The sequence below is a fragment of the Lolium rigidum genome, chromosome 7 (genome assembly GCF_022539505.1).
Source record: "Lolium rigidum isolate FL_2022 chromosome 7, APGP_CSIRO_Lrig_0.1, whole genome shotgun sequence".
In the NCBI taxonomy this organism is placed as follows: Eukaryota; Viridiplantae; Streptophyta; class Magnoliopsida; order Poales; family Poaceae; genus Lolium; species Lolium rigidum.
This window is the reverse complement of record NC_061514.1, coordinates 316,129,622-316,155,013: the sequence shown is the minus strand read 5'-3', so window position 1 is coordinate 316,155,013 and position 25,392 is coordinate 316,129,622. Positions and strand designations below refer to the sequence as shown.

Genomic DNA, 25,392 nt, shown 5'->3' with positions numbered 1-25,392 from the left:
ACAGGAGAAAGTGGAACTAACTGATTAATTATTAGCGAAAGTTGATGTGATGTCGATCATTGACCTTTGACAACTGACATTGACAATCGCATCCGATATGTCGCCGTCGCATGGCGGCATGGGTGGAGCCGTCGATTCTTTATGTTTCTTTCTGACTCGAGGTCCCGTCAAGCCATCAATTTTCGTTATCTAACCAAGCAAGTGGTTAGGTTAATAAAGGTTGGAGTCAAATCATTATAACCCTGTTTAATTTCTCCCCCGCCTAGAAATTAGCCTCCCACAGGATTTTCTCTATTCAGGAGTCAAATCGTTACAATCCTGAAGCAAATGCAACGCGTTCCCTCCATCACAATGATCCCGTATTCTGGTTGTATTCAAACTCAAACTTTACACAGTGTTACTAATATTGGAAAATATACAAGATATAAATTTATTGTATTAGAATCATTATAAAGCTGCTTCGCTTGCCGCCGCTGCTGCCGGCCCTTGCCGCGGTGGCGGCGGGCCCAGCCCCCGAAGGTGGACTGGGGTGGTGGACGCTGGAGATCTGCGCCATGGCTGCTAGGGCAGTGGTGGTGGCTCATCTGCGTGCAGCGACCAGGGCGGCGCCCCTGGTCGGGGTGGTGGCGGAGACTCTCCTCCGGCGGCGCCTTGACCGGCGGTGAAGATCTGGGCCAGATTGGATGGCGTTGGGGAAAACTCCAGATCTTGATCTGGGTGATTCCCGTGCTACCTATCCGGTCTTCTTCGCTGCATGGTTGGGCCGGTCTGGTCGGGGTCGACCCTGCTTGGTCGTCACCGTTCTCTTTGCTGCCTCATGGCCGCTGGTAGAGTGCGGCGTCCGCGGCGGAGCAGGTTGCCGGCGGGCGGCGGCGAGGGGGCCTGCCGTTCGCCTAATAAAGGTGGCAGTCCTAGGGTTTCTCTCGCGCCAAGTGAAGATCGTTCGGAAGCTTCTTCCCACCGAGCTTGCTGGATTGTCGTGTTCCGGAAGGTCCTGCCGGCGAAATTCATTGTGCGATCAATGCCTGAAGATTGCTGGATTGGGTGTTTTCGGTCGAGCGCACCCATGTTTTTTATCTGACCGTTTGGTTTCAGAGGGAGCGCTTCGAAGCTCTGCTGGCTGTTAATATCATGGAGCTTGTTTTCTTTCCATGGTGCTGGCGGAGAAGGTCATGAAAGTTAAGATTGGTGGAAGAGCAATGGTGGTCGGATCTTGGTGGTGAGATGGAACTGGCTTGGTGTTCCGGGCTTCACATCAGCGGTATGAAAGTGGGGGCGACAACACAGGTGAAGTTCAGAGTCCTACCTTTCAGGGTGAAAACCCAAGGTCCGGCCTTAACTCGGTTGTGCCCGGCAATGACCTTGTTGGAGGCATTGTTTTGAGAGCGGGGACTATCTTCAGGGTGAAAACCTAAGATCTTTGATCGGGCGACGACGGTGTTAGAGCATTGTTCCCTTCTTGAAGGCGTCGTTTTTGGAGAGTTTGTATTTCAGGTGTTGTCTTGGCGGTGGATGTATTGCTGTTGTTACGCCCGAGATACTGTAGCGGGACTTTTGTTTCTTAGTTTTCTTTTCTTTTTTAGGCTGTGTGCATCCGTAGTGCCATTAGGGTGGTGCGTTGTTGCAGAGGCTGGGTGTAATTGGTATCTTTTGATATTAATATATTCCCTTTATCGGAAAATAAAGCATATTTTCAAATTAGATCTATTTTGATATTATGAATGTTGAAGGAGCACATATAAGCCTCCTAAGTATAAATGATGACTTGCACAACATTCCTGGTGCCTCCGCAATGCTATTGTTGACCAAGCACCTCCAAATGCACGGCAAGAGTATCTGAGACCACATACTCCCTCTTTCACAAATGTAAGACACATTTGATTTTTTTTTTCTATGACCAAAGATTTAGACTCATAATTTGTCTTATATTTTGGAAAAGAGAGCATTTTTTTAGAGGAACGTGTAGCAAGGCGCAATGCACAAACAGTTGGGCGACATGGAAAACTGGATGTAGAGCAAAACCTGACGGCATGGCCATCATAGGCCACCACCTTGTTCGTGCCACCCATCATCGTCTAAGGTCCAAAATACATGAAACAGAACGACTGGCGCTTGTGCATCGTACACCTCCTTGGCCCTTGGGCAGTGTTCTTGAAGTTGGCATTGGTTGGAGGGACTCTTGGTTGGTGGTGGTCGCTAGAAATGGTGACTAACCGATGTGACATCAATTTATCAATCTTGCTTAGTCTGATGCAAGAAGCCGAGTTCGCAAAGAAGCCGAGTTCTATCTCCTTCGTTTTGAGAACTGAGTTCCAGCTCAGTGGCAAGGCAAGGCGAGTGCGCAGCCAGCCCACCCGGGTTCGAATCCCCATCACGCGGTAATTTCGCGGGAGGGGCGAACTTTAATCGGGTTATCATCCTAGCGTCCATCCGCGGGGAGAGTCTCATTTCTACCTAACAACGTATAGCCAAGGGAGGGATCATTCCCCCGTTGGTCAACGTTTTTTTTTTATCTCCTTCGTTTTAGTTTTTCTCCTGAGTTGTCACACAAAAGATCAGCACACTTGGCCAACTAAGTTTCATTTCGAGAATTAACGTGTGGTTGGATGGTTAGGAGGACGGTTGTATCTCCAGATTATCAGAAATCAAGCCCTTGGTCTGACGCCCGATGTGATTTTCTAAAGCAGATTATTCTATTTAATGAAAGATGGGTTTTCCATTGGTGGAGAAATGCCGGTAACTATAAATTTTGAAGCTATCAGTTCAAATTTTCTTGAAGCTATGCAGCCTCGGTAGTAGATATGTGTTGGCGCAAGCATGTCGTGGCCAGGTTATAATTGGTGTTCCTCAAAGAAAGTACTACAACAAAAATGTGTCTAGATACATCTATATTAGTATCAAGTAATATGGATCGGAGGTAGTACTACTATTGTGGATCTGGGAGAGTACTTCAAGTTTACACATAAAGCAAAAGCTTGGTGAATAAACAGGCCGTTTTCTTCTTCTTTTGGACCTGGAGCAAAATGTTTTGTCAAAGACACAAAACGCGTACATCATGTATGGACGCATCTGCAGCAAGTGACCGCGATTGTCATCTCCGTTTCCTGCATTGACAATGACAAAGTGACATTGCATTTTGGCTATTGACGGAAAACGTCCAACTATAGTTGCTCGCCTGTGCTCCATGGGAACCAGGACAGGAGACGGTTCGGTGGTGTTTAGCAATTCACTGAGCACACGAAATGACGTTACATTATCATGTCTCCTGTGTGTATGTAACTACCCAAACAATTCTTGCTTGCTAGCTAACCTATGTCTCAATACTACGGCGATGCGCCCTGAATGGTCGCTCGCTGTATGCATAGATGATCACACCATTAATTCAGGCGAAAGCGATTTGGTTCCCGTCCCAAATGGCGTGCCGACTCTAAGCTTGAGCTGCCTCTCCATGTGTGTTACTCTACCGAAAACCCTTGGAAAGCAAGACAATGTCGCCACATTAGTTTGAGAAAAATAGACAATGTCCCCAAATTAGATCCACTTGCTGACAGGTACAGGGACAAATGATCATTCCAGGCTTCCAGGCTTCCTTCATTAAATTAACTAGTTTAGACAACACGACAGACAACAATCTGGTTCCCTTGATTTGCTTTGCAAGTGATACCAGTGGATCGCCACTCAATTCCAAGATAATGGGTGGCACTATTTAGTTTAGTCTCATATATACTAGTATGTTGCACTGAAAAACTCTGGAAAATCATGATACGAATCATGGTACCTACGCACGTACATAATCGCACTGATGTGACTTTCTGGATCCTTATACTATATATTGCTGTGATCCAGTAGGTCAGCTCATTCGGATCTGCTCATCGAAGAAATAAGCTGAAAGTATTATTATTTTGAGAGACGAATTGAAGCTGTAATCTTTTTGATCTCTGACCAACTAGCAAACTATCACTACAGGAATGGGCCTAGACGCCGACGGCCAAACCCTACGCCGAGGGCATTTTATCGGGGCCGTCGGCGTACGGCCTCGCCAGGGCAGCGCCGGAAGCCGACCGTCGGCGTCTAGGTACCGTCGGCGTATAGGCTCCTACGCCGAGGGCCGCCGTCGGCGTCTACCCGGCCCTCGGCGTAGAGGTCTCCATCACCTCCCCTCGCACCCGCACCGTCACCGCCCTCTCACGGCGTCAGACAGACGCCGAGGGCTACCCTCGGCATAGGGCATGGCCACCCTATGCCGACGGCCACCCTCGGCATATAGATTTTTTTTTATTTTTTTCTTTTTTCTCTCTCTCATATTACTTTATATTATGTTTCTATTATTTATTTACTAGTATGCATTATGTAAAAAATGGTTCTATTTTTTAAGAATTCCCTAACCCTAACTCTAACCCTAACCCTAACTCTAACCCTAACCCTAACTCTAGCCCTAACCCTAACCCTAACCCTAGGGTTTCCACATACATTGCTAACGCTAACTCTAACCCTAACCCTAGGGTTTCCACATACATTGCTAACCCTAACTATAACCCTAACCCTTACCCTAGGGGTAGATCTGCGGGGTCCCGCCCTAGGATCTGTATGTGGAAACTCCCGCCACGGCTCAAACGGAGCCTATTTTATGGTAAAGTATGCCCAACCTATGGTTTACATGTACATATGTCCTAAACAAAGAAAACAAGTAAAAAGTCCATTGGTAAACCCTCGCACGGAGAAAGCTATAGGGGTAGATCTGCGGGGTCCCCGCCCTAGGGTTTTCCAAGATACGGACCATCGGAGCGTCGGAATCGCTCGGAAAACTTGCATATGCCCATAACATATGTGTACAATTGTGATGTAAGGTTTGGCTAACCTTGCATGTACCCGGCGTTGACGATTTCCGCATGCATGGGCTAGCACTTGGTAAAATCCGGGATCCGTATGTGGAATGGCCCCAAAACTTGTGTATGTCCACATGGCATGGCATGCACAAAAGTGATACATTTAAGAACTTAGCACCCACACACGAACCGAAACACTTAAAGAACTACACCCACACACAGGAACCAAAACACTTAAAGAACTACACCCACACAGGGACCAAAGCACTTAAAGAACTAGACCCACACACAAACCAAAACATTTAAAAACTACACCCACACACGAACAAAGCACTTAACACTGGGTCGACGCATGACCCGCTAGACACACGGACTCGACACACACACATATTAATCAGAAGTCGAAATCTTCGTCCTCGCTGGGGGTGTCCTCTGAAGCGGTGGTTGTGAGGTTCCACGACCACCGTTCATCATCCTCCCCCATGTCGACGCCTCTCCTTTGGCGTACTCGGCTTCAACCTCGGCCTTCCTCTGCCGCTTTCCCGCCCTCCTCTCTCTCCTGTACGTCCGCTTGTCCTTCCGGAATGCGCGCTCCGCCTCGACGGCTCCGGGATTGTCTCCGCGCCACCGTGCCATGAGCCGCTCGTCCGCCTCGGTGGTATCAATCCGCCGCCGGCCGGACACTGTACCGCCGCGCTTCACCCCGTGAGCGAAGTAGCGGCTCAGTAGAGAGACTCTGAGCTTCCGTCAGAGACCTGACCTCCGGGAAGTTCATTTCGTGGCGCGGCCGGCCAAACCTCCAAGCCGCAACGTCGTATGCGCGGGCGGCAGCCTCCTTCGTGTAGAAGGTGCCGAGCCACACACGCGTACCACCGGCGGTGATTTCGGCCGCGAAATGTCCCGCAGAGCCGCAGGCGAACGCCGATGAAGCCCGTGTTGCTACGGCGACGAGGAGCCATCTCAGCGGCAGCTCAGCTCAGAGGATTTTGTGGTTCTGTTGGATGAGAGAAGCGATGAAGGGAGAAATGTTGCTGGTGTCTGTTAGTGGAGAAGACATGGCTATATATAGGCCGACGAGGGGCTGAAACGGCGGGAAAACTTGGCGGGAGAGAATGGGCGGGAAAGGGTGGGCGGGAAAACTTGGCGGGAGAGAATGGGCGGGAAAGGGTGGGCGGGAAAACATGGCGGGAGAGAATGAGCGGGAAAGGGTGGGCGGGGGAGAAGCAGCGGGAAAGGGTGAGCGGGAAAAAAGGGCGGGAGAGAAGTAGCAGGGCGGAGGGAATGGCCCCAAAACTTGTGTGTGTCCACATGGAATGCACAAAAGTGATTTGAGATGGTTTTATATCCAAGGCTACCCCCAGGTGTGTCCGGCTTCTCGGACGGGGGTTCCTACACTTGGGCGGATTCCGCATGTATAGGGGGAACTCCCTCGTACGTGAACCGGAGAGAAACTTGATATCATATGGGATGATTTTTGTTTCCACATGTACCTATGACCTAACAAAGCTCAAATGGAGGCATATGCCCACCGGGGACCCCGATGGGATGCGATCAAAGGGGTAGACCGCGCGGTCACCGGAACTAGGGTTTCGTCGGAAATCGAGCGTCGGATCTAGGGAATGGCCCCAAAACTTGTGTGTGTCCACATGGCATGCACAAAATTGATTTGAGATGGTTTTATATCCAAGGCTACCCCCAGGTGTGTCCGGCTTCTCGGACGGGGGTTCCTACACTTAGGCGGATCTCGCATGTATAGGGGGAACTCCCTCGGAGTTGAACCGGAGAGAAACTTGATATCATATGGGATGATCCTTGTTTCCACATGTACCTATGACCTAACCAAGCTCAAATGGAGGCATATGCCCACCGGGGACCCCCGATGGGATGCGATCAAAGGGGTAGACCGCGCGGTCAACGGAACTAGGGTTTCGTCGGAAATCGAGCATCGAATCTAGGGAATGGCCCCGGAACTTGTGTGTGTCCACATGGAATGCACAAAAGTGATTTGAGATGGTTTTATATCCAAGGCTACCCTCAGGTGTGTCCGGCTTCTCGGACGGGGGTTCCTACACTTGGGCGGATTCTGCATGTATAGGGGGAACTCCCTCGTACGTGAACCGGAGAGAAACTTGATATCATATGGGATGATTTTTGTTTCCACATGTACCTATGACCTAACCAAGCTCAAATGGAGGCATATGCCCACCGGGGGACCCCCGATGGGATGCAGTGAAAGGGGTAGACCGCGCGGTCAACGTAACTAGGGTTTCGTCAGAAATCGAGCGTCGGATCTAGGGAATGGCCCCAAAACTTGTGTGTGTCCACATGGCATGCACAAAATTGATTTGAGATGGTTTTATATCCAAGGCTACCCCCCAGGTGTGTCCGGCTTCTCGGACGGGGGTTCCTACACTTAGGCGGATTCCGCATGTATAGGGGGAACTCCCTCGGAGTTGAACCGGAGAGAAACTTGATATCATATGGGATGATCCTTGTTTCCACATGTACCTATGACCTAACCAAGCTCAAATGGAGGCATATGCCCACCGGGGACCCCGATGGGATGCGGTCAAAGGGGTAGACCGCGCGGTCAACAGAACTAGGGTTTCGTCGGAAATCGAGCATCGGATCTAGGGAATGGCCCCAGAACTTGTGTGTGTCCACATGGAATGCACAAAAGTGATTTGAGATGGTTTTATATCCAAGGCTACCCCCCAGGTGTGTCCGGCTTCTCGGACAGGGGGTTCCAAAACTTGGGCAGACCCCATGGCATGCACAAAATTGATTTGAGATGGTTTTATGTCCAAGGCCCCCCCCCCCCCAGGTGTGTCCGGCTTCTCGGACAGGGGGTTCCTACACTTGGGCAGATTCTGCATGTATAGGGGGGAATGCACAAAAGTGATTTGAGATGGTTTTATATCCAAGGCTACCCCCCAGGTGTGTCCGGCTTCTCGGACAGGGGGTTCCTACACTTGGGCGGATTCTGCATGTATAGGGGGAACTCCCTCGTACGTGAACCGGAGAGAAACTTGATATCATATGGGATGATTTTTGTTTCCACATGTACCTATGACCTAACCAAGCTCAAATGGAGGCATATGCCCACCGGGGACCCCGATGGGATGCGGTGAAAGGGGTAGACCGCGCGGTCAATAGAACTAGGGTTTCGTCAGAAATCGAGCGTCAGATCTAGGGAATGGCCCCAAAACTTGTGTGTGTCCACATGGCATGCACAAAATTGATTTGAGATGGTTTTATATCCAAGTCTACCCCCAGGTGTGTCCGGCTTCTCGGACAGGGGGTTCCTACACTTAGGCAGATTCTGCATGTATAGGGGGGAATTCCCTCGGAGTTGAACCGGAGAGAATCTTGGGATCATATGGGATGATCCTTGTTTCCACATGTACCTATGACCTAACCAAGCTCAAATGGAGGCATATGCCCACCAGGGGACCCCGATGGGATGCGATCAAAGGGGTAGACCACGCGGTCAACGTAACTAGGGTTTCGTCGGAAATCGAGCGTCGGATCTAGGGAATGGCCCCAAAACTTGTGTGTGTCCACATGGAATGCACAAAAGTGATTTGAGATGGTTTTATATCCAAGGCTACCCCCAGGTGTGTCCGGCTTCTCGGACGGGGGTTCCTACACTTGGGCGGATTCCGCATGTATAGGGGGAACTCCCTCGTACGTGAACCGGAGAGAAACTTGATATCATATGGGATGATTTTTGTTTCCACATGTACCTATGACCTAACCAAGCTCAAATGGAGGCATATGCCCACCGGGGACCCCGATGGGATGCGGTGAAAGGGGTAGACCGCGCGGTCAACGTAACTAGGGTTTCGTCAGAAATCGAGCGTCGGATCTAGGGAATGGCCCCAAAACTTGTGTGTGTCCACATGGCATGCACAAAATTGATTTGAGATGGTTTTATATCCAAGGCTACCCCCAGGTGTGTCCGGCTTCTCGGACAGGGGGTTCCTACACTTGGGCGGATTCTGCATGTATAGGGGGGAACTCCCTCGTACGTGAACCGGAGAGAAACTTGATATCATATGGGATGATCCTTGTTTCCACATGTACCTATGACCTAACCAAGCTCAAATGGAGGCATATGCCCACCGGGGGACCCTCGATGGGATGCAGTCAAAGGGGTAGACCGCGCGGTCAACAGAACTAGGGTTTCGTCAGAAATCGAGCGTAGGATCTAGGGAATGGCCCCAAAACTTGTGTGTGTCCACATGGCATGCACAAAATTGATTTGAGATGGTTTTATGTCCAAGGCTACCCCCCAGGTGTGTCCGGCTTCTCGGACAGGGGGGTTCCTACACTTGGGCAGATTCTGGATGTATAGGGGGGAACTCCCTCGGAGGTGAACCGGAGAGAATCTTGGGATTATATGGGATGATCCTTGTTTTCACATGTACCTATGATCCAACCAAGCTCAAATGGAGGCATATGCCCACCGGGGGACCCCCGATGGGATGCAGTCAAAGGGGTAGACCGCGCGGTCAACAGAACTAGGGTTTCGTCAGAAATAGAGCATCGGATCTAGGGAATGGCCCCAAAACTTGGGCAGACCCCATGGCATGCACAAAATTGATTTGAGATGGTTTTATGTCCAAGGCCCCCTGGTGTGTCCGGCTTCTCGGACGGGGGGTTCCTACACTTGGGCGGATTCCGCATGTATAGGGGGAACTCCCTCGTACGTGAACCGGAGAGAAACTTGATATCATATGGGATGATCCTTGTTTCCACATGTACCTATGACCTAACCAAGCTCAAATGGAGGCATATGCCCACCGGGGACCCTCGATGGGATGCGAGTCAAAGGGGTAGACCGCGCGGTCAACGGAACTAGGGTTTCGTCGTAAATCGAGCGTAGGATCTAGGGAATGGCCCCAAAACTTGTGTGTGTCCACATGGCATGCACAAAATTGATTTGAGATGGTTTTATGTCCAAGGCTACCCCCCAGGTGTGTCCGGCTTCTCGGACAGGGGGGTTCCTACACTTGGGCAGATTTCGGATGTATAGGGGGAACTCCTCGGAGGTGAACCGGAGAGAATCTTGGGATCATATGGGATGATCCTTGTTTTCACATGTACCTATGATCCAACCAAGCTCAAATGGAGGCATATGCCCACCGGGGGACCCCCGATGGGATGCAGTCAAAGGGGTAGACCGCGCGGTCAACGTAGACTAGGGTTTCGTCGGAAATAGAGCATCGGATCTAGGGAATGGCCCCAAAACTTGGGTGTGTCCACATGGAATGCACAAAAGTGATTTGAGATGGTTTTATATCCAAGGCTACCCCCCAGGTGTGTCCGGCTTCTCGGACAGGGGGTTCCTACACTTAGGCAGATTCTGCATGTATAGGGGGAACTCCCTCGTACGTGAACCGGAGAGAAACTTGATATCATATGGGATGATCCTTGTTTCAACATGTACCTATGACCTAACCAAGCTCAAATGGAGGCATATGCCCACCGGGGGACCCCCGATGGGATGCAGTCAAAGGGGTAGACCGCCGATGAAAGGGGTAGATCTGCGGGGCTCCCATATTAGGGTTTCTTCTACCAGAGGGAATATTGAGGTAAGATAGGGTAATTATTGGTACTACATGTTCCTATGACCTAACACAACACAAAGGAAGAGAAAATTCCATGGGTCAACTGTCATCGGAGGCCGGTGAAAGGGGTAGATCTGCGGGGCTCCCAGATTAGGGTTTCGTCTACCGGAGGGAATATTGATGTAAGATAGGGTAATTATTGATACTACATGTTACAATGACCTAACAAAACACAAAATAAGAGAAAAGTCCATGGTTTAAATGTTATCGGAGGCCGGTCAAAGGGGTAGATCGGTGGGGCTCTTGAATTAGGGTCTCGTCTACCGGAGATATTAAGTTAAGATATGGAAAAAAAAATTATGCGCATAGCTTGCGAATGTAGAAGATTAAAACAAATTAGCATGGACCTATATTAATATATTTTATAAATATAATTGACATTAATAAAATTTAAAATTGAAAATAAATTGAAAAAGAAAAAAAAGGCCTATGCCGAGGGCAGCCGTCGGCATATGCCTGGCCCTCGGCATAGCTAGGGTTGGCCGGGCCGGGTCGTGTTCTAGTCGAGCCGGACCAGGAACACACCCCGCACAGCACACACGCCCGCACAGCTCTCTGCTCCTCCCCCCCGCCCGCCGCCACGCTTCCCGCCGCCGGCAACCACCTCCCCGCCGCCCGCCGCCCTCCCCTGCTCCCCCTCCACCTCGCGCCGACGCCAGCAGCCGCGCGCCGCTCTCCTCCTCGCGGCCCTGTCCATCGCCGCCAGCAGCCGCCGCCACCCGTCGCAGCGCCGCCGCCCTCCCCCCACCCGCCAGCAGCCGCCGCCACCCGTCGCAGCGCCGCCGCCCTCCCCTCACCCGCGCCGCCGCCCTCTCCCCACCCGGCCCGCGCCCGAGCCTCCTCCCCCCCCCCGCGCCGCCCCTCGCCTCCCCGCAGCACACACGGTAAGGTTTATTTTTTTGTACTTGTGCATTGGTTTTAGTTGTTAAAATTGAAATGTGTAAGAAAATAGTAATTGAAATGTGTAATTGATTTGAAATAGAAAGAAAGAAATAGTAATTGAAATTGAAATTGAAAGAAATATAAATTGATTTGAAAATTGGAAAGAAATAGAAATGAAATGGAAATGTGTAATAGAAATAGAAATGAATTTGTTTAATAATGGAAATAGAAATGCAAATGTGAATTTGTTCTAATAATGTGAATTATTAATAGGCCATGTGGTGACCGCCTCGTCATGAGCACCCCGGCGTGACGATCCCGGATCTTGACGCGCTTCTCGACGGTCGCCGACATCGTCACTTGGTTGTTGGACTACTTCCTCTACAGCCGAGGGTGAGCTAAATTTCCAACTTCTTCTCCGCATTTTCTTATGTCACTAGATTCATTTTCCAAGTCCAGGTTGCGTAACCTAGGTGTCACTTCCCGTCCGCGAGCGTTACGCGGATAAATATGCATTAGTGGTCCGCATATTTTGAACCTTAACGCTTGCGGCATTTACGGGACAGTCGGGCGGATGCGTAGTTGTCTACGTTTTCCATGTTCTACTCGGTCCGAGTCGGGATTTCGGCGGCGCCTCCCCGTTGTTCTCCGGATGCACATCCTCTCGGCTTTTTGCCGAGACGTGTATCGGGAGAGCAGCGGGGAGGTGCTGCCGAAATTCTGACTTGGACCGGGGTAGAGCATGGAGAACGTAGCCAACTACGGATCCGGCGGCTGCTAGGAGCCCACCTAGTAGAGATGTAGGTTGATGCATGCGTTTCGCCTGGTAAAATAAATAAAAATATGATGCATTTAATTTCCTATTTGATATAAATGCTATGTCTGTGGTATACATGGGGAAAAAGGTATGTATATACATGGAACGACCTTCTTTCATTTCCCGTCATGTCTCATTTGTGGTACGTTTAACTTTTCTTTTCGCGATGCAGGTGGCCGAGGCACCACCTGGGGTGGTGCTTCATGATGCCCAGATATATGACATGATGCGGACGAGCGAAGCCCAATCCCGCATTGCCTCAGCCACGGCACTACGGCAATGCCAAGGCCGCCAAGGAGGACTACTCGCGACATGGTCAAGTCTCGTCACCCCGAGGTGGATGACCCCTTGAGCATTCCGGTCGACGAGGAGTCGTTGGTCCTGTCGGGGCACGGGCGTCCGCATGGCCGTTTCCCTTGGCTGAATAAGGCGGTCAAGCCTACCCACTCCACGAGCTACACGCGCCTCAAGCATACCCTCACCGCCGACAGCCCCCAGCCTCGTCCACGGCCTGCTCGTCCACCCGCCTACGATGTAAGTTTTCCTCATTTTCATCCTCTTTCCGGTTTTCCTTCCTACATGGCTAAGTGTTTACGAGATTCATTGTTTCTGAAATTGTAGCCTGAGTTTGAGGCGGCCTTCGAAGCCTGTAATGAAGCTTATCGGCAGGCCGCCGCGCAGTGGAATAGGCAGAATACGGCCTACATGGCGTATATAGGAGTAAGTCTGAATCTTTCTTCTCGCGCAAGTAGATGACAAGTCTCGGCTTGATGCTTTATTTCTGCCAAGCCTAACTTGTAACCTATCTTGCAGGAAATGATGATCTCTATGTCTATCGGTACACCGCCACCGGCTCGAGTTACCGTGGCGGGGGACATGCCTATCATGCCATCGAGGGCAGCTTTCGCTGCGACTTACTACGGACCCACACCGGAGGTAAGTTCTTTGCCAAACCGGTAGTTACCACTTTTCTTTGCCTCGCAAGTTGCTAACATGTAGGGAACATGTAGGGAACGGGATGGTCCGGGAACCAGGCATCGCCGGGTGGGCGCGAGGTCACACCGGTTCATGAAGGTGGTCGGTCTCCCGGGCGTTCTGCTGGTGCCTCTCCGTCGACTACTCCTGGGACTACTCCCGGTGCCTCTCCGTCGACTTCTCCTAGGCATACCACCGGTCCTTCTCCAGGTGGTTCTTCTGGAGCTTCTACCGGAGCGTAACCCCGGGTTGCTCATTTCGCCAACGATGTGGGCGGACACACCCCGCCCGGGTCCTTCCTCCGCTTGTCAGCTTAGAACTAGGGTTGCTTGCTACTACTATGTATGCTACTATGACATGGCACTCTCCGCTCTCCGCTTGTATGCTACTATGTGCACCATGTATGCTACTATGTGAATTATATGCTATTTTGGTGAATTATGGCGAATTTGGTCGATTTTGGATGAATTGGACCTGCTGAATTGAATTTGAATTGCAACAGGAACAGAAACGAAACCGGAAAAAGAAAAAAAATATTGCAAGGCCTACGCCGACGGCATTGCCGTCGGCATAGACACTAACATGGACCATATGGTCAGGTCTATGCCGACGGCAATACCGTCGGCGTAGACTATGCGTCTGGACGGCCGCCACGTGGCCATGCCATGCACGTCTCTATGCCGAGGGGGTTGCCCTCGGCGTAGACGCCCACCTGGCTGCACCAGCTCGCGCCACGTCGCCCGTTCGTCGCCGGGCCGCTGCCTCTATGCCGAGGGGGTTGCCGTCGGCGTAGGCGCCCAGCTGGCTGCACCACGTCGCGCCACGTCGCCCCGTTCGTCGCCGGGCCGCTTCCGTACGCCGAGGGTAGGCCGTCGGCGTCTGCCGACGCGCCGTTAACGGTGACGACGCGCCGCCAGGACAGGCCGAGGGCAGAGACGCCGAGGGGCTCACCTGGCCGTCGGCGTAGGTGACGTACGCCGAGGGCCAGACGTACGCCGACGGCGAACCTACCTATGCCGAGGGACCTGGACGCCGAGGCCATACGCCGAGGGCTGCCGTCGGCGTAGCCTACGCCGAGGGCCAGGCGTGGCTACGCCGAGGGCAGCCGGCCGTCGGCGTCTCGGGCGATTCCTGTAGTGTATATTAGCTATGCTAAACTAACCAAGGTTCTCCTGGAAAAAAAAACTAACTTAAACTTTGGCGAAAAGACGAATCCAGAGCTCGAAAGTTAAGCTTAGACCGCACAACTGGATCAATGGTAAACAATGATGTTCTGTCCATCATCATGTTTGCACACTACTGCTTGCTTGTCCAAAAGTTGCTAATTAAGTAATTCAAAAGAGATTTTGACTCTATTTATGCGGCTAACTGCTACTACGTACCTACGCTACGCGTTTCCAAAATTCCAAGTCCTCGTAGTAACATTGATAGCTAAAGATTCCAGCCGATCAAATGGCTTTCAGACGTTGCGCCGTTACAATACAATACAAAGGAAGCTTCTCTCGTGGTCAGAAAACATAATCCCTGCAAGGTTCGCGCATGACAGCTACCTCCTGAACACAGAAAACCTATATTTAGCCACGCACGCGATCTCTAGTCGATGGCTCAATCTGCTTAGTTGTAGCTTTGCAAGATTAATTTTGCTAATAAGCGTTATGCCACAATAATTTGGCAGCTAGATTTATTAGAGTGATCCTTGCTAGTGTTGTCCAGAAAGGATCTGAATCTGATCATGCGTCATCTTGATTTTCTGTATTTTGTATCTCCATTTACGAGGTATATTCTGTGTGAGGATCTAAAGAATACATGCACGGTCACATCCTCCGTTTCTTTGGGGGAGCACGCGGATACACCAAGATCCATCGTTAGTTAGTTGATAATTCGAATATGCGATATGGTGGCCGTGGCTTAATTTGTCTACTACTGCAAGCTGAGACGGCTTAATGACGAAGTATATATGTACTGTACTAATTGTGTTGATTAATGGCCTTTTGAGCATAGTCGTTCGTCAACTTCTCATCACGGGCTGGCCAACTCGTTTGGTAAAGTATTACAAGCTCCTCAATAAGGTGCACTCCCCAAATCAATGAATCTTAGAGCATCCCCACTCGTTGGCGCTCCCCACGCTTAAATCCGGTGAAATTTTCGTCCGCATTGGAAGAAAATTTGGCCTGGGGAGCGCCGAAGTTCCAGCCGTCCCGGGGAATTTGCGCGGGCTAGAGCATGGAATCTTCACTGACACGCGGGCCAGATCGCGGAATTTGCTCCATCCGGAGTCCCCGGCAACACCCCGGGAAACCGAGGATGGCCTGGGGAGTCCGGACGGATTTAGGCCAAATCCGGACGAAAACGAGAAGCTGGGGGCGTGACTGGGCCAGTTTCGTCCGTCCGGATGAAAAAAAGAGGCCCCGGGGGGCTATCGGGGGGCATGAGTGGAGATGCTCTTAGAATTCAGTTTGCTATGTGTATCGTATTATGCAAATGTTGTGTTGAACTCAGTTTTCTTGTATCCTCTATGCCCATGGATGCAATTATCTAGTTACTTAAAAGCTCCTCTTGTTACCACACAAAAGATGCATGGGTTGAAATGGATATAATTGTAAATGTTCACAAATTGTAAGAATATTTTCATTTTTAGAGCGATTTCCATTGAGATTTATGTATACCCAATTTGTGTATATACTTTGAGATTACGATTCTCTATACTGTTTTTCTTTATTACCCGGTAGCTCCACACGTATGCCTTGGCATGCGTAGATAAATGTGAAATTCATTTAAGCAAGATCCTTGCTAGTGTTGTCCAGAAGGAATTCAAGATTTGGTTCTAACCTAGGAAGTGCTAGTTTTCGATTCTGGCCATTTTACTCCTTCTAATATTTTTCTCAACTCTGTCAAATAGTACTTTCTCTTTGGACAGCGTGGCACATGTTCACAAAAAAAAATCCTTTAATTTTGTATTAGCAAGCTTTTAGTTGAATTGATCGTGGTGCATTTTCATAGCATATTAAATGTATTAAGTAGTTCCCATCACGGTAGACCATCAATAAAAATGGGAAAATATTTAGAAGGTGCAAACTCGTGTATCACATTGCTTAAACCTGGCCATCTGTAGAATTTATTATGAGATGGGGGTAATTTATGCCACACATGTAAAACTAGGAAGTACATACTACTAGAAATCACTCTTATTTTTAAAGGAAGAGTTTTATAGTCTCCTAGTTTATTTCATGAATTTAAGTAAAATCTAACGGCTGAACAACCAATCTGAGCATGTCATGTGGAAATAACAACCGCATCACATATCCCATGTCCCCTCCCGCAAGCCACATCAACCCTTCGAACTAGCAGCTGATGCTTCATTGTTGGGTGTTATGTTGCACTTCTTGGTGGATCCGCCCTTCCCTTGCAGATGGCACATGTTGCTCCCTTCGTGCCACGACATGGCATGGTTGATGGATGGCAGGCACTATGCTATTTTCCTTCAACGGAAGCTACAAGATCTTACAATTTTTTTTATGTCCACCATATTGTAACTTTCCAAGCTATTGAGAGCGAGAGAACTACAATGAGGATATGAAAGAACATACATGTTGGCCACTTATTGCATGTCAGATTTGATGTTGCAATATAAGATACGATTTTGTTCCATAAGGACAAATGTTTTGTTGCAATAACTTTTGTAGCGCATTTTTCTAAGATGTTGCTTGTGTGATTATTTTGTATTGCACAATCAATTTTCATGTTTTATAGGTTTCCATACTAATAAGTACATAAATACATGTTCCTGAGACCTCCATTAATTTGAGCTGGTAGGGTTGTACATGTACTCCCCAACAAAGTGATCTAGGAGTGATTATTTTTAAAGTTTCATAAGTTAGCTTGTCGTGTTTCATATGTTGTCGTCATTCTTCGCAACTTATTGTACTATATGTGGATTTCTAGCATGTGTAAGTAGTGCGCCTTTTTTCAAATTATAAAAGAGACTCCATGGATTTCCATATTTTATAGAACCATGAAAATAATTATTAAAATGATAATCAAATGGAAACTCGATCATTTTCCTTCTCGGCGAAAAACTTGCGTATAAGATCTAACGATTAAGATTATTTTTCCCTTTTGAATAGTGGAACTGCAAGTAGGAATTAGGGAATCTCCAACGGGGCGACGCATATTGGACGCCCAAAAATGGCCGCGAGCGTCCGTTTGCGTCGCCCCGCGGAGATATTTTGTCTGCGCGTCCGTTTGCGTCTGGGTGTGCTCCCAGCGGGGCGACCCATTTTTAGATTTGCAACATATTTAGAAAGTATAGAAAGTAGTACATTGAAATTATACAAAGTAGTTCTAGAAGCCTAGACTACTTGCTACCTGACGGGCCGGCCCCGTCGTTGCGTCCCTCCCTCGTCTACTTCTCCGCTGCCTCCCGTGCGGCCGCTAGGGCTAGGTGCACCGCCGCGTCCTCTAGTAGGCACTGCCGCAGCCTCGCGTTGGCGGCGTCGTCCTTGAGCGTCTCGAAGGACTCGACTATAGCCCTCTGCTCCGCCGCCTTCTCCTCCTGGGTAGGCGCATCATGGTCATCGGAAGACCATCTCGGCGTCGACGCCGCGTGGGCCGCCCGCTCCTCCTCTGCTTCCTTCTCCGCTTCAGCCAGGGCCTTGGCGTCCGTGACCGGGTCGAGGAGGTCGTCCATGCTGTCGTCGTCGAACTCCTCGTCGGAGCTCGAGGCCGCGGGGGAGGTGGAGTGGGAGGTGGAGGTGGAGGCGCGGCAGCCTGGCCGTGGCCGGCGCTGCTCATGGTGGTTCCGAGGGAGGCCGAGCGGCAGCAGCGGCCACGGCGGAGGTCTGCGCGGCGGCTAGGGTTTAGTGGGGAGGAGATGAGATGCTCGCGCCCCTGTTTATATAGGTCGGAGGCAGGGCGACGGCCGCGCCACGCGTGGCATCGCCATTAACTTCGTGCGCATAGGTAGGCGATGGCCGCGCGCCACGCGAGGCATCGCCATTTACGCGGCCGCAGACTGCCGAAGCGACGCCTCGGCGCTACTGGCGCCGCTGAGAAGACGCATCGACGTTTGGTCACTGCCAGGCGGGGCAGACGAAACGTCCGCCAGACGCGAGCAGACACTTTGCACGTCCGAGACGCATATTTGTATCGGAAGACCCGGTCACTTTGCGTCGTCCCGCTGGAGATGGTACCAGACGTATTTTTTGAGCCGGCGGACGCAAACGGACGCTCACGTCGCCCAGTTGGAGATGCTCTTAGAAAACGGCAGTCATGGAGGAAGCCAATAGCTGCCTAGGTCGTTATTGAAAGAACATATCGTACGCTATTATGGGCAAAAGTTGATGTGACATCATTGACCACTCACACTAAACAAAATATGGGAGGAGCAGTAACTGTCGATCGACCTACTGCTGTTTCTTTCTGACTCCGACTTGAGATCACATCACTGCACTTGCATCAAATTTAATTACGTACCTAGCTAACTAGCTTAGAAAGGGCTTATGTTGGCATTCTCAGATCCGTGGTGAACTCTTGTAACGCGCAGCGCCACTAATCGATGCTAATGTTGCAAGTGTCTCTTTGTGGGTGAGAAATTAACTAGTACTGGTTAGACGTGATGAATTAACCGACAGTAAAAAATGTGGCCAAGATCGATTCGGTAGACTAATCCGAGGTGATGGATTTGTATGCGTATTGAGATACATGATAGCTGCAAATGCAGTTAGCAGGAGACTAATTTCTGTTGTTTAGCGTAATTCAGTTGCGTACACGTTTACCAGGAGAGCTACATTTGAGCGCAACAGATATTTGAAGTGACCTGTGCGTAACAAGATCATGGTAAAGTACTGTAACTTTTTTTTCCTTTGACAGATGAGAGTTTTTTGAAAAAAGTTCAGGAAATGTACAGCCGGGTTGCAGCTAGCTAACAATGTGATGAATCGGCAGCGAGCGACCAATCAATCAGTGCGTTCATGTGCGAGCCCGAGTAATGAACTGTATAAGGGCGTGATTAGCCTAAACAACAGTGGACGGCAAATGAAAAATTAAGAGGTCGTGCTGCACGCGCACGGATTTTCTAATTGCAGTCAACCCTGAAGCTAGCTCTGCTGTTTCAGTCAGCATTTCAGCAGGGGAATATACTGCTGTTCATCACTGACAACCTTCTAGTTCTGACAAGATCTAATCTGTCCTGTACACAGTATCTCTGTGTTAATTGATCCGGACCGTACACTTGTACGCTTGTATGGACGAGTCGATCTATGTATGAGATCCATGTTGGTTTGCACCGAAATGTGTCTAACTCTATGTATGCAAGTCAGCATTTTTTTGATAAAGATGCAAGTCAGCATGTGAGGATCAAAGGCATTTAGAGCGTTTTTTAACTGTCAATGTATGAAATTTCAATATATATTGAATTATGTTATGACAGAGCTTTGCTCCGAACAAATACACCGAAACTAATGGCATGGTTGCTAGGCTGCGGCCATTTTGGGCATGCCCCATCCAAAACGAGCTTTGGACCATGTTCTCAACTTCATTTGGTACCACAAGAAGGATTTTTGGGGCCATAGAGAGATTTCAGTACCGACTGTTTGGTTGCATGGCTTGCAGCCAATGGGCAACCCAAAATCATGATGTGTTGTTTGCTTCTCACCACAAAAGGCAGTATGATAATCTCTTCTAGCAAGTTCTAAGGTTACCAGTCACGATCACAACACATGTGATATGAACAACACACAACTATAGTACTAAGATAATGAGTAGTACCTTACATAGTGCAACGAACACGAAGCAACTTGTGGCGATCACCCGGAGTCTCGCTCTTCCACATCCTCATGGTGGCCACTCCATGGTCATGACACTTCGTCATCACCTCGATTGATCAAGTAGCCAACCCTTAGATCATGGGGAACGACAAAACCTAACCATCCAACCCTGATCGAGGATGGCTTGGCCATCACCATCCTAGTTTTGACATCCCAAATGATATCTAGTGTAGGTCCTGAGGGTGATCATCAAAGGGACCTTCCTAAAGAATGGCCTCGAGGTTTTAGGGATTGGCAACATCCCCGTAGTACGCTGGTAGATCAAGAGGCACAACGATGAGGATGTGGGGCAACCAATCCAAGGTTGGGAGATGCTTTCAGATCATGGTGTAGCTTTCTCTTAAGAATATAATGGTTATCCGTGGAGATCGTGTCGATTCCATGGCTTAATGAGAAAGAACTATTAACCTCCGCAATGTCAAATCAATCTTGCTAGATACATCATTGTATATATTTTCAGCTTTATTTTATACATATATACTATCATAATTGTTGATAGTTTTTATATAGATTTGGTCAAACTTTATATTATTTGACTTCAGAAAATGCATGGTTACTTTTCCAAAAAAAAAGTGCGAGCATTTTTTATCCACCAAAACTCGGCATTCCGGGTAATTGACACCTCCTAAAGTGGATGCATATTCTGCGCAACGGTGGATCACCTGGTTGGCCTCGCGTAAATATGCATTAAAGTAGCATGATCAAATATTACACGGACTCCGTCCGGAATTAGATGTTATAGATTTATCTAGATTCGTATAAATCTATGCACTAAAATACCAATCCAAATTATCTCGAGGAACGGCGATATTTATATGAGTTAAAGCACTTTATATACGAAAGATTGGATTTGCACCATCAGTGCATTGTACACAGAGAAACGGGTGGAGTGTACATTAATTAAAAAATATTGGTCAAATATCAACAGTGAATAACATAAATTTGACCAGGATCACATAGTGTGTGAACGTTGAGGCACCGTTTGACCCTGCCTGGCATGCGTGCCAGATGGCACCGCTGTGACGTCTCTGTGACATCACATGGCTTCTCCCTCGCGAGAGATGAGAGTCAAACGAGAACCATACCAGAACACGGTTGCATCCGTCCGTCCGTCCGTCGGTTGGCGACGAAGCGGCGGACGTCTGTGTGTCCACACGCCGTCCGCGGCGAGGAAGACGACGACGCCGCGCCAGTGTAATCCGTCCGTCCGTTACTAGATCAGCTTGTACGTACGTACACTACTCACTGTCACTGGGGACGAGCCCGCGTGTCAGGGCTCCCGGCCTCCTATATAGTTCGTGCTGCCCGGCCCGGCCACTCCACCGATCGAACACCTCCAACACCACTCCTCCGACCTAGAACTCCAGCCATGACAGCCATCGAGTTCATGCCCGACAGGACCCACCAGGCCGGCGGCATCGTCCCCCTCGGCGCCACCGCGGCCGCCGCCACCAACAACGGCAATGCCGCCGCCGTGCCCAGGCGGAGGCTGGAGGGGAAGGTGGCCATCGTGACCGGCGGCGCGCGCGGGATCGGGGAGGCGATCGTGCGCGCGTTCGTGCGGCACGGCGCGCGCGTGGTGGTCGCGGACATCGACGACGCGGCCGGGGAGGCCCTGGCGGCCGCGCTGGGCCTGGGCGGCGCCTGCTGCAGCTACGTGCATTGCGACGTGTCCCAGGAGGCCGATGTGGAGCGCGCCGTCGGGTGCTGCGTCGCGCGGTACGGGCGGCTCGACGTGCTCTGCAACAACGCCGGCGTGCTGGGCCGGCAGGACCCGCCGGCCGCCAACGGTACCAAAAGCAGTGGCGGCGGCATCGCGTCCCTGGACGCCGCCGAGTTCGACCGCGTGCTGCGCGTGAACACGCTCGGCGCGGCGCTCGGCATGAAGCACGCGGCGCGGGCCATGCTGCAGCGGCGCGGCGGCGGCGGGGGCAGCATCGTGTCGGTGGCGAGCGTCGCCGGCGTGATGGGCGGGATGGGCCCGCACGCGTACACGGCGTCCAAGCACGCGCTGGTGGGGCTGACCAAGAACGCGGCGTGCGAGCTCGGGGAGCACGGCATCCGCGTGAACTGCGTGTCCCCATTCGGGGTGGCCACGCCGATGCTGGTCAACGCGTGGCGCCACCGCAGCCATGACGACGACGAGGAGGCAGACGGGATCGCACCTGCGCCGCCGAGCGAGCAGGAGGTGGAGAAGACGGAGGAGATGGTGCGTGGCCTGGCGACACTCAAGGGCGCGACGCTGCGAGCCGGGGACATCGCGGAGGCGGCGCTGTTCCTGGCCAGCGACGAGTCGAGGTACATCTCCGGGCACAACCTCGTCGTCGACGGCGGCGTCACCACCTCCCGGAACGTCATCGGGCTGTGACAGAAGTCAAACCCAGGCCCCATTGGAGGTGGATCGAGTACGTGCGAGTGTCACAGTCAAGTACAGCTCGATCGATCGACCCACCTGTGTACTCCATTACTTTAGTATCAGTAGCTTGGTAGTAGCCTGGTAATTAGCAGCTGGTTATTCGATCTGCCTCATGTGAGGATCGAGGGATTGGGTTTATGATCTGTGGTTCGCATGGTTCTGTTCTTCTTTAATCGTTCTTGGCGGATCGAAAGTTGTTAAGTAATCCACCTTTCCTGTTTGGGAACTGGCAGTGCAGACAGCTAAGTCAAGAATGCAGAGGAAGTGTACATTCAGATCCAGTGTTCCAGGATGCCACTGAACTGACGGAGTTCTGTCGTTGTCCCGAATGATTCAACATGACTTTACGATCGTCGTTTCTTTCTGTTTAGCCCAACTACGGCGGGCATTAGCTGGCCTAAACAACTCCAATGAACGACTCGAGAAATAACCCAACTTAGAGAATACCTTAGAGAATACCACAGGCTACGTCCTAGACAAAACATCAACTACTCCCTCCGTCTATAAGTAGATGCCAAAGATTTATTCAAATTTAGATGTATCTATACACTAAATCGTGACTAGATACATTTAAATTTAGAAACGGATCATTCATTAAGAAGAAGGTGTCCCGGTTTTTATGAGAAAACCGGGCAAAAACCAAACAACAACAGTGCTAGAGCACACCCATAACCACACACACTTCGTCAGAAGGGCACACCCAGCCACCCTGGCTACCCACAAAAGCTAATAAGCTCAAGCCGGCGTATGCCAAACAGATGGCTCATTGAGGAGAGACCGGTAGCTCCGCTTCTGACGACGAGCCTCGGAGATGAGATGCGCAAGACAAGCGCCGAATAGGACCTTCACCGGACCGCCCCTCGAAGGTCATCGTACACCGCCCGAGGGTGGCTTCGACTTCACAGCAAGGAGAGACCACCACGAAGACATTCGAACACGCTGGAACGAAGCCGACTAACATGACCTTGCCGCAACCAAACCTTGGTCACCACCATCGTCATTGCCACTCAAGCCTCCACCTGGAACACTCGCATCTCCGGTTGACATCCTGCCAACCCAGATGCCCTGTGTGTCGAGGCCGCCGGAGGGCGCGAAAGGGATCACCAACTTCAAGACGACACCCTCAAGAGGGGACACGACGAAGAATCGACGCCGTCGTTCGATCCCGCGGGATCTAGGCTTTCACCCGAAGATGTGAACCCGAGGCTGCGAAGGTCGTAGAGCTCCACGACCGCCCCCAAGAAGGACGGAGACATCCGCAGACACCGCGCGGTTAGGCTTTCGCCCGGAGCAAACGAACCACCACACCCTCACGCGGCCGGACAGCGAGACGAAGACCGAAAACGCTGCCAGCCCACACTCCGCAGACACACCTTCATGTGCAGAAGCGGTGCCACCGCCGCACACAAGCCACCACCGCCACCAAACCAAGGAGCTCCGCGAGCTCCGCTGCCACCACCCGCACCGCACGGGGCTGAAGAGCCGAGTCGCACCATTACCGCCGACCAAGCTCGCCGATAAGAGCTCCACGGGCGCCGCCAACCGCCACAGAGAGGGAGCTTCGACGGACGCCAACACAGGGGTCCAAGGCCGAGCCGTCGGCCGCAGCAGCGCGAGCTCCCCGGTCCAGCCGCTATGCCGGCCTCGCAGCCACAACGGCCTCCACGCCGCCGGCCACCACACCGGCAACCACAAAACATCAACTATCACCATGCATTAGTTGACAAAATTGCATAAACGAGTAACTCTTGGCCAAAAGTTGCACAAACCAGTGAATGTAAATTATTTTTGCTCAAACCAATGACTCTAGAGGTAATTTATTGCAAAGAGTTTTACCGAACCATTTAACGGGTCTAATGAACCAGCGGTGGCGACAAACGCTAGACCGTCGATGGGGGCGGCTTCAAGACCGTCATCTCTAGACGGTCTAGGAGGCAAGGGTAACGGGGAAACTGGTCCGGGTTGTTATCGGATGCACTGTTCAACGTTCATTACTACTCTTTGCAACAAATTGCCTCTATTGTCACTTTGCGCAAAAAAAAATTAGAGTCACTGGTTTGTGCAACTTCATGACTCAAGAGTTATTGGTTTGTGCAATTTTCGCTCATTAATTCAATACATATTACCCACAATGACACTGAGTCAAAAAAAAAAAGAGCAGGGGGAGTGTTGCAACATAGTCGAAAGGAGTCATAACTGTTAGAGATATATTCCATCTGCATGGTAGTTTAGGATTGCAATCCCTCTCCTACCTTATTTCTAGGAGAGCCATCTTAGCCTCCAAGTCTTCTACCAATTTATATATTCGTCCATGAGGCTCAATAACACATCCATCATATTCCGCCTATCCCTCTCTAGCGTTCTACAAGAACGCCGAGAATAATGTGCGTGACCAATTGGACACATCATCGGAAAAATCTCTTTCCCCCTCCCCTCTCTCACATCGCTACAGTGGTTTAGAGTTGACCCCGGTGAACCGGACTGACCCGAGGTGTAGTCGTAGTATGGTGCAACTAGTGCTGGTCTCCAGCGTTCTGCCAAGAAAGAGGAGGTGAATCCTTCCGAGAGGATCTAGCGCTGCCTCGCCATTCTCCTATTCGTCATGGTACTCCAGTTGGCGGAGCCATGTGTGCTGATGTGAGGAGTTGCGGAGATCTCCATCAATAAAGCGGTTCTTTGCAGATCTAGCTACCACGGTCAGGACTTCAGTCTTTGTTATATCGCTCATTATGGGGATGCGGAAGAGGAGATTTTAGTCCTTAGCGTGGGTTCGATGTTGGCAGCACAATCTCTTTTTAATACCGTGTCATCTCTAGACGGTCTAGGAGGTAAGGGCAACGGGGAAACTTGTCCGGGTTGTTATCGGATGCACTGTTCAATGTTCATTACTACTCTTTGCAACAAATTGCATCTATTGTCACTTTGTGCAAAAACAAATTAGAGTCACTGGTTTGTGCAACTTCATGACTCAGGAGTTATTGGTTTGTGAAATTTCCGCTCATTAGTTCAATACATATTA

General features: G+C 50.5%; 1 protein-coding gene across 1 annotated transcript; it reads left to right on the top strand.

The window, feature by feature from the left end:
* The first annotated feature begins 21,326 nt into the window (after positions 1–21,326).
* On the top strand, positions 21,327–22,325 carry LOC124673198 (sex determination protein tasselseed-2-like). The gene has a single exon (XM_047209319.1). It carries the CDS (start codon positions 21,327–21,329, stop codon positions 22,323–22,325), a length of 999 nt encoding a protein of 332 aa, XP_047065275.1.
* Positions 22,326–25,392: the final 3,067 nt, after the last annotated feature.

Coding starts and splice junctions, on each gene's coding strand:
- LOC124673198 (XM_047209319.1), top strand. CDS start 21,327: ATGACAGCCATCGAGTTCATGCCCGACAGGACCCACCAGGCCGGCGGC.